The sequence below is a fragment of the Nicotiana attenuata genome, unplaced genomic scaffold, assembly GCF_001879085.1.
Source record: "Nicotiana attenuata strain UT unplaced genomic scaffold, NIATTr2, whole genome shotgun sequence".
Classification (NCBI taxonomy): Eukaryota; Viridiplantae; Streptophyta; class Magnoliopsida; order Solanales; family Solanaceae; genus Nicotiana; species Nicotiana attenuata.
The window spans coordinates 135,564-145,651 of record NW_017671905.1 but is presented as its reverse complement, the minus strand read 5'-3'; the positions used below and the strand labels follow the sequence as shown (position 1 = coordinate 145,651).

Below are 10,088 nucleotides of genomic sequence, written 5' to 3'. Positions count from 1 at the left end.
CGGTTGGGTCGTTACATTTGGGAAGATAATGAGCACAAGGACAAAAACTTCAAATGGATATCGGAGCTTAATTGCCCTAAGAAAAGAAAATTCTTCCTGTGGAAATGCTATCATGATAGGATCCCTACCCGTGATTACCTTTATCAATGTGGGATAAATATCGACTCGGTATATTTCTAACACGTGTTTACTCCTATATATCTATTCTGTAAATTTCTAACACGTCATTAATCTTAAAAGGAACGGGAAAAGGGATAGTGAATCATATTGAAGTTTCAAAGATTATTGGTGGAAACTGTAGACATCGAAATTTTAAAGGATCAAGCTAAATCTTGAATTCAAGATACTATAAGACTCTTGATATCCTAGGAGTCTATTAGGGTTTCCTAGAGGTTACTCTACCTTAAACCTCAACGCACACCTATATAAATGGATCCATATTTCCTTGAAGAGGCATCTTAAAAATCCCATAAATCTCGGGATATTCACAAAGGGATCAAGGCATAAAATAATATCGTGATCAATAGATGTCCTTCTTGATAATCAAGTACTTCAAGAGGAATATCCATACAACGATCGACTTTCATGGAGATTAATGTAACGACCCGACCGGTCGTTTTGAGAGTTATAGCCCCGTTCTACCATTTCCTGCTTCTTTTGTGTTCTTTAGCTGTATTTTGACTTATCGAGTTAGTTGGTTCGGATCCCAAGTGGTTTTGGAGTAAATTGAGACACTTAGTCTCTTGTGTGAAGGCTTAAGTTGGGAAAGCTGACCGGATATTGATTTATGTGTAAACAACCTCGGTTTAGAATTTTGATGGTTTTGTTATCTCCGTTAGGTGATTTTGGACTTAGGAGCGTGTCCGGAATATGATTTGGAGGTCCGTGGTAGAATTAGGCATGAATTGGCGAAAGTTGGAATTTTGGCAATTTTGGCCGGCAGTGGAAATTTTAATATCAAGGTCAGAATGGAATTTCGGAAGTTGGAGTAAGTTCGTGGTGTCATTTCTGACTTATGTGCAAAATTTGGGGTCATTCGGACATGATTTGATAGGTTTCGGCGTTGTTTGTGAAATTTGAAAGTTTAGAAGTTCTTAGGCTTGAATTTGAGGGTAATTTGGTGTTTTGATGTTGTTTTGAGTGATTCGAAGGCTTGACTAAGTTTGAATGATGTTATGGGATGTGTTGGTATGTTTGATTGAGGACCCGAGGGCCTCGGGTGAGTTTCGGGTGGTTAACAGAGCATTTTTGGCCTTGAAGAGACTGCTGATAGCTGCTGTATTTTTACTTTTGGTTTCCTTATACGTGATCGCATGAGTACATCCACGATCGCGTAGGCTTATTTGGGGCAGAGGTGAAGTTGTTCTACGCCATCGTAGAGTTAGGGTCGTTATCGCGTTCGTATGTGAGGTAGTGCTTCGCGAACGCATGGCCAGTGTCGTGTTTGCTTAGAAGAAATTGAGTTGAAGAGGAGCTGAGGTGATTGCTCTACACGATTGCATGAGGTAGGTTGCGATCGCGTAGGTCTGTGTGGCATAGGTTCACGAACGCAAGGTGATTTCCTCATTCGCATAGAGTAAAAATGTGGGGCAGCATGTTTGTGCTTCGCAATCGCGAGGCTATTTTCGCAATCGCAAAGAAGAAAATCTGGGTAGACAGTGTTATATTCAAAATCGAGGGTTTGAGCCCATTTTTCATATTTTGAGCTAGAGACCACGTATCTAGGCGATATTTGAAGGCATTTCAGGGAGTTGATTGGGGTATGTGTTCTTCACTTGATTTTGGTTAAATTCCATGATTGTATATTGATTTCTAACATCTAAATTGGGAATTGGGGTGAAAATTGGGGGGGGGGGGGGGTGGAAATGGAAGAGTTCTTGAGGAAGTAAATTGGAGATTTGAGAGACCAAATGAGGTCGGATTTTGATGAAATTGGTATGGGTAGACTTGTGAGTGAATGGGCTTTCAAGTTTTGTAATTTTTGTCGAATTTCGAGACGTGGGTCCGGGGGCCGGGTTTGAGCCGATTTCGGGTTCTTGGTCAAATTTGGTAGTTTTTCTTGTGGAAATCATTCCTTTAGCATATATTGATGGTATTGTACTGATTGTGAATAGATTCGGAGCATTTGGAGATTGAGTCGAGGGGCAAGAGCATCGCGGAGTAGAGATTTGATCGGTTTGAGGTAAGTAACGATTGTAAATCTAGTCTCGAGGGTATGAATCCTCGGATTGTGTGTCATGTGACTATCTTAAGGTGGCGCACATGCTAGGTGACGGGCGTGTGGTCGTGCACTGTTGGGGATTATGAAGTTGAATATTTTGTTAAAACTACATACTTATTACATGTTTTAGAAAGATTTCTGTAAATCAGGCTGGATGCCATGTTTAGGCCTTATGCCAGTGTTGTTTGGACCCTTAGAGGTCTTTTATTGATATTCTCTCATTGTTTTCGATTGGAAATCTATACTCAGTCATTTTTATACTTATTTACTGCATAACTCAGTCTCTATTACTCCGTTTTGATGCATCATATAAATGTTGTTTGGGCTGAATACCTTATTTTCTGAGAGCCCGAGAGGCTGGAGAGGTTATGACTGAGTGAGGCCGAGGGCCTGATTTGTGAGGATATTTATGGGATCAGGTTGTACGCCGCAACATATTTTACTGATTCATGACTGAGTGAGGCCGAGGTCCTGATTGATTTATGCCATGATTGGCTTGTTATAGCGCTTGGGCTGAAGGAGCCCATCCGGAGTCTGCACACCCCAGTGAGCGCAGGTACCTACCAAGTGCGAGTGCCTAGTGCTGAGTGTTTGGGAGGCATGAGCGATGGTGAGGTTTGCCGAGGGGATGTATATGAGAGATGGTGAGGTTTTCCCGAGGGGTTGTATACGAGAGATGTTTGCTCGAGGGGTTGTTTATGATTTCATCATTTTACTCACTTTTGCATTGAACCTTTGTTCTAAAACTCTTGAAAGATGTTTTCAAATTGATTTTACTAGAACTGGAACAAGCTGATTTGATTCAAACTATGGTTTTAATGGCATTCCGTATTTTTACTGAGCTTTTGTGATATGATCTTTACATGCATTATTGCTTGTCACTACTTCTCAGCCTTTATTACTGTTGTAACTTACTGAGTTGGCCTACTCAAGTTACTCCCTGCACCTTGTGTGCAGATCCAGGCATATCTGGACACGGTAGCAACTGTTGACTATTCCAGTTGCAGATTTTCTCGGAGATAGCAAGGTAGCTGCCTGGTGATCGCAGCCCTGCTCTTCTCCCTCTTATCTTCCTTTAGTTGTATTTAGTTATTTTCCTGACTATGTTAGTCTAGATATTGTCAGACAAATTGTAGTAGATGCTCATGACTAGTGACACCCCGATGTGGGGCTTTCTTTTCCGCACTTTTGTTTTGATTTGAACTCCTTATGAAGGTTTCATATTAAAAAGCTTTGGGATTATCTTTGAAATGAAAATGTCGATTTGTTTTGATAATGTGTCGGCTTGCCTAGTACCATGATAGGCTCCATCACGAAAGGGTTCATTTTCGGGTCGTGACAATTAAACAATCCATAGAGGTATGTATCATCCTACGTTCGAGAATACGCTGATCCAACCCCCGAATCACGGAGAACAATTCGGAGGAAGAATCAAGAGAGCAAACAGAATTGTACCCGCATCATTTTATCAATAAAATTATGATTCTTTATACTTATATTGTGGTTGCAATTTATTTTTGTATCACATATAATTTGTTGCAAACAAATTAAATTTGTTTGCAATAACTTTGGGTAGAAAAATAAAACTGCAATCACAAACAACTATAAAGAAAAAAGGATTTTACTGGTAAATATTGCGGGTTACAACTCTATTTATCCCTTGATTCTTCCCTCTGATTTATTTTACGTGATTCGAGGGCCTTAGCAGTGTATTTCTCGAACGTAGAATGATATGCATCTCCTTGATGTATTTGATGATCAAGAAGCATGTAGCAGCACTCTGTTTGGATCTTGAATGTTGCTAGAAATTTGAGCAAGACATATTTGACATGTCTTTGATCTCTTAATGAATATTCCAAGAGTTTCATGGAATTTTGGCGATCTCATATTTGATCTCTTTGTGCATATTCCGAGAGTTAATGGAATTGCTGAGATCGTCTTTGAAGGACATATGTAGCCTTATTTATAGGCATGAATTAGGGTTTGGGTGGAGTAGCCACCAAGTAATTCTAATAGACTCCTAATATTTCAAGAGTTTTCTTGAATTTGAAATTTATCTTGATCTGTTCAAATTTCAATGTCTACAGAAACTAAAAGAGAAAAAGAAAAATAAACAAATAAATCTTAACGAAAAAACTTGAAACTTGTTCTATTTTTGCTTTTCGTGACTTGAGATATAAAATATGTAATTATTAACAAGTGATACACGTGTAACACACACGTGACTAGTGACTAGTTATTTCTAAAATGATCTAGTTAGATTTCCTTGTTTCAATTCGGGAGCTTTACACGAATAGCCGGTCGGATTCAATAATTACTTTTTTTTTAGTCGTATACAAAGATTATATACTGATTGTATATGGTTAAATATATATTGTACATGGACAATGAGTATATTATATTTTTGCCGGCTATTTTTAATTTAAGCAATTGGGATGAGTGACTATTTGGATTAATTCTTTCTATCTATCTGTTTTTAGTATAGATTTTAAGTTTGTGTCATCTACTAATGATGATTAAGCCTCTTCCAAAATGAGTTTTCAAAGTCAAAGTGCACCAATGGATATACAATAAAGTTTTTACCAAACTATAATTATCAAGTCAAGATTACACTACTTTTACTAGTTATACTTGAGTCAAAGAAGCAATAGATGAGAATCAAGAACCGAGTGAAACACTAATAGAAAATGAGTAAATGATTGATTATCATAATTTAAATCTTTCAAGTTTGAATTTACTTAAATCATAACATCTAATATTTTTAAAAAGTATATTTTAATCCAGTGGTATAAAAAAAATTGCAGAGAGTGATTGACAGACTCGAATAGGCTACCCACTTTTTAGATTGATCATTCATTTCGTGTAAACATTTATATGTAATTGGTTAATATTATTGTGTAATTAAGAAACTCTTACGTAGTCAAAGAATTAAATTTAAACTTATTTTCGAATTGCTACAACCTTTTTAATCACACCCAAAAAAGTTGTTTAACTGCATTTTAAACCAATATAGCATAATGTACTAAATAACAATTTCGTGGACTATGTATTGATATTTTTAAATTGTTATATCATTCAAACGTGATCTTAAAAATCATTTAAGTCTGATTTAAAATGGAAATTTTGAGGGACTACTCATGAAATAATGGCTAGTAAATCTAAATTAAGATATACAATTAATCCACCAATTAATTTCCAATAATTTAAATTTTGACCAATTATGTCCAATATTATTCCAAGAAGGTAATTTGGTGTATTAAATGATTTCAAATATACTTAACTTGGACTAGATTGCAGGAACTAGTTTCACATTACACTAATAGCCATTTTCCCCTATATAAGAAGCCATCATCTGGTCCTTTTCCTACTGTGTACATTTCATTTGTTTCATATTTGCTTCAATGATGGCTAACTTCTTGGTATTTGTATTTGTTGGAATGTTAATGACATGCCTTCAAATAATAGGTATTTTCTCATCATCTCATAATCTTAGTTTTACTTCAAGCATTTTATTATTATCATTATATACTATTATTTTTTTAACAAGTGTGCATCATTTATATGATTTTGTACCATACACATATTTTTTTAGGTAACTTATATATGCATATATGAGTTTTAAGTATTATGCATCAATGGTGTAAAAGTTATTTATATAATCAAGTATTTTAAATGTATTTATAGGTAATATAACTGTCTTTAGTTAAAATTATTTAGTGACCTGAAAAGAATGGTATTTAACATCTTTACACTATCAGCGTGTACAACATAAATCCTATGCAGAACATGTTACATATTACTTTCAAAGGGTTTTATGATATGTCGTTCGGACTCTTCGAAAATGTCTTCATGTGCGAGTCGGATCCTCCAAAAGTACTGTATTTTTTGAAAGATCCAACACGAGTACATCGATATTTTAGAGAGTTCGCGCAACATATAGGTTTTCAGTTAGATATTTTGTTATGGTAGGTGATCTTAAAACAACTTCCTCTATTTATGGTATGATTTTTATAATGCAGATGCACAACCTCTTGGAGTCTGCTATGGGAGAAATGGTAACAACTTACCATCATCACAAGATGTTGTAAATCTTTATAAAGCTAATGGCATAACAAATATGAGAGTCTATGATCCAATTCCTGAAACACTCACTGCTCTTAAGGGAAGTAACATTAGCATTATTCTTGATATTTCCAATGACAATCTTCAACCCTTCAGTACAAATCCTAAGGCAGCTGAAAATTGGGTCATTGCCAATATTAAGAGTTATTTCCCACAAGTCAAGTTCAAATATATTAGTGTTGGCAATGAAGTATCCCCTAAAAATGTTGGGACATCTCAATTTGTTCCCTTTGTTCTTCCTGCATTGCGAAACGTGCAACAGGCGATAACGAAATTCAGAATGCAGAATCAAGTGAAGGCCACAACGACGATAGATACGGGGCTTTTGAAGAATACATATCCACCAGCTAAGTCAGTATTTAGCGACGATGTGACTAGTTTCATAAACCCGATTATCGGGTTCTTGAAACAAAATAACCTTCCTTTGCTAGCGAATGTTTATCCATACTATGGTTATATTGGCAACCCTGGTCAGGTTCCACTCCCTTATGCACTATTTACACAACAAAAGCCTGACCCAACGGGCTATCATAATCTTTTCGACGCTATGTTGGATGCAACTTATTATGCAGTTGAGAAAGCTGGTGGAGATAACGTACAAATTGTTGTTGCTGAAAGTGGATGGCCATCTGATGGTGGATTTGGAGCAAGTATGGAAAATGCTGGGACTTATTATAGGAATTTGATTAGTCATGTGAAGTTAGGTGCAGGAACTCCACACAAGCCTGGAAAAGCTATAGAAACTTATTTGTTTGCTATGTTTGATGAAAATATTAAGATAGGGGCTGAGACAGAGAAGCATTTTGGAGTTTTCCATCCTGATAAAAATCAGAAGTATAATCTTACCTTCAACTAGTATAGGATTTCAATTCTCTCTCTTGTTATTAGCTTTATATGGCACTATTTCTATTTGAAAAGTTAAATGATTCTTTTTTGAATTCGGGTCGGGCTTGAGCCAAGTCCGAGATGGTCATTCTATTTTCTTTATTTTTCAATGTCTTAAAGGGATTACATGTCCAAATGTTATTAATAAGAGTTCAAATTTGGATAATATAGACATAAGACAATCGCCTAAAATAAAAGACAGCCATAAGGTGCTTATTTCATAATAGTGAAACTTATTAAGAGGTGTGGAGAAAAGAAATATTGCTTTGTTTTATTAGGTTTGCGGGCTTGTACTTAAGTTTAATTGATCTTTGCTCATCCTATGTATTTTACTTTACGAGAATAAAAAAAATCATAGTAGGAAACGAATCTGAGTTAGTGAAGGTCGCAAAGCGCATATTAAACATCAAATAAGAAATATACACACAAAAAAGACAAGAAAAAGACACTGTATTTATATGTTAGAAGACTCAATTGGTGGAGTCACCGCTCACTGGCACCGAAGGGGCAAGGCTAGTAAGAGGGAATGTGGTTCAGTTGAATTCTTTTTAATTTATCGAAAAATAGTATTGTGCAAATAAAGTAACGATATAATTTTTAGAATAATGATAAAGGAATTCAATTGAATGCAGATTAGGTCCCTTAAATTGTATTTTTTGTTACAAAACTTAGCTCAAAGTAATAATATAAAACAAGAAGATAGACAACAATGTAGAGAGAAAGAGAGGAGAGAATCTATTTCTTCCATGTATTCAAGTGTGTACAATGTGATGCCCAAACCCTCTATTTATAGGATGATATAGGTAATACAAAGGGACTCCATAAACATGGTATTAAATATTGAGAACATGAGGGAAGATCATGGAGGTGTGGGAGTTACATCCATAATGGTAAGAAGTAGTGGGAGGTTAATGGAGAAGAGTAGTGGGTGTTACTCCCTTAGGAGTTATGGACATCCACCATAATCAAGTATTTCATAACACTCCCCCTTGGATGTCCAAAGATAATGTGCCTCGTTAAAACCTTACTAGGAAAAAACCCTGTGGGAAAAAATCTTAGTGAAGGAAAAAGAGTACACATATCTTGTAATACGCATTATTTGCTGCCTCATTAAAAACCTTGCCAGAAAAACCCAGTGGGATAAAATCTTAGCTAAGGAAAAAAGAGTACAGCGCGTATTTGCCTCCCCCTGATGAAAACATCACTTTATTCTTCGGAGACGACGAATTCCAATCTTGTATAACAACTTCTCTAATATTGAGATCCGCAATGTCTTGTGAAGAAGTTTGTCAAATTATAACTTGAACAAATTTGTTGAAGAACTTTGGTGAATGTGCTTTATTTTGTCTCCTTCGATAGTCCTTCTTTCAATTGATATAAGCAAACAACATTATCTTCAGTATTATTGGAATCTTCTCTTCAAAGTCAAGTCACAAGTCTGTTGTGTGTTGAGCCCCTTGCTTTATCAGTTGCTTATCTCGGCATGACTTGAATAAGTATCAACAATTAACTGCCTTGTAAAATGATAATTTGGCATTACCCTCACATGAAAATAGATTGTCTGAACAACGAACTATGCCCTGCATTTGTAACCAACAAAACCTTGACATATTTGTTAGAATAAACAAATCTATATCAAGGATTCCTTTTGCAATATAATACTAATCATATTTCAATATCTCCATATAGCCTTTATACTCTCAGCTGTTGGGACTATTCGTCCAAACTTCATATTTTTCAGATGAAGTCAATTTTCATTGCATATTTTCATTTGGCCAATCATTTGTCTGTCCAAATTCCATGACAGATTTGAGCACAAGATCCTCGTCAATATTAATAATATTGAGCGCTACATTATATTAACAACATCGTCGACGATCATTTTACATCGGTTCCATCATCGCATAATAAAGACATAACTTATCGAGATCTCATTATTTTCAGGTACCTGAGCCTCTCCCATGAGGTCTTATAAAATGTTATGTCACGGTGCTCTTATAAAGCATTTGCCTCCTTATTATGACCATCTTGAACATTTGCTCCTCTCCTTCTTCAAGGATTTTAGCTTTGGAACCGATTAGTCTATTACACTTCAAGAGTTCCATAGACTATGTCCATCGTGGACTTTATTCTATTTGGAGCATTAGTAGCTGAAATATGACATTTAGTTTGGGTCAGCAAATGTGCTTGGAAGTATTTTAGAAATGAATTATCACTTGAACTTCAAGTTCACATTTTCTTGTACGAGGATCTAGATGTATTTATAATAATTCATTTCACGTATCACTTTTTCAGCTGCCCATTTTCTCCCCCTAATATCGGGATCACCAACACATTTTTCAACCTTCTTTGGGAACCTATCTTTGTGCATTGTGGTGTCACAATTAAATCATATCGCACATCTATATTTCAAGATGGAAATTATTTGGTTCCTGACCCTGAACCAATTGTGACGGGGAGAATTTATCATAACTTGTTGGCTAGATGCGTACAAGTGCTGTTGTATATTAAATAATACACCTCATACCAAATTTTTATTTGGGAGTTTTGTTCTCATAACCAATGGTTTAGCTATAATTGGAGGCATACAATTTCTGCTAAACCAACTTGGAGTTAAACCAGCATTATCAAGATAAATTATCATATATATTCTGGAACTGTGCTCTAATAATTTGAGCAAACAACCTTGCAAAAACCAAAGTGCAAGTTGATAACAAACGCACATGTGACCATACAATAGATGCATCTATTAAAATCATATAATAGTAAACGATCCACATGGCAGGTGATTGGGCCCATATATATATCACCTTCTATTCGTTCCAAAAATCAAGGGATTCAGTCCCAACCTTAACTGGTA

At 35.8% G+C, this 10,088-nt stretch overlaps 1 protein-coding gene across 1 annotated transcript; it reads left to right on the top strand.

The window, feature by feature from the left end:
* The first annotated feature begins 5,625 nt into the window (after positions 1-5,625).
* Positions 5,626-7,199, top strand: LOC109210828 (glucan endo-1,3-beta-glucosidase, acidic-like). The gene is made up of 2 exons (XM_019374298.1): positions 5,626-5,686; positions 6,241-7,199. Exons 1-2 carry the CDS (start codon positions 5,626-5,628, stop codon positions 7,197-7,199), a joined length of 1,020 nt encoding a protein of 339 aa, XP_019229843.1.
* The last annotated feature ends 2,889 nt before the right edge of the window (positions 7,200-10,088 follow it).

Bases quoted from the DNA above. Each gene is read 5' to 3' on its own strand.
- LOC109210828 (XM_019374298.1), top strand. From the start codon at position 5,626: ATGGCTAACTTCTTGGTATTTGTATTTGTTGGAATGTTAATGACATGC. The intron at 5,687-6,240 runs GTATTTTCTCAT...TTTATAATGCAG, and splicing joins GACATGCCTTCAAATAATAG to ATGCACAACCTCTTGGAGTC.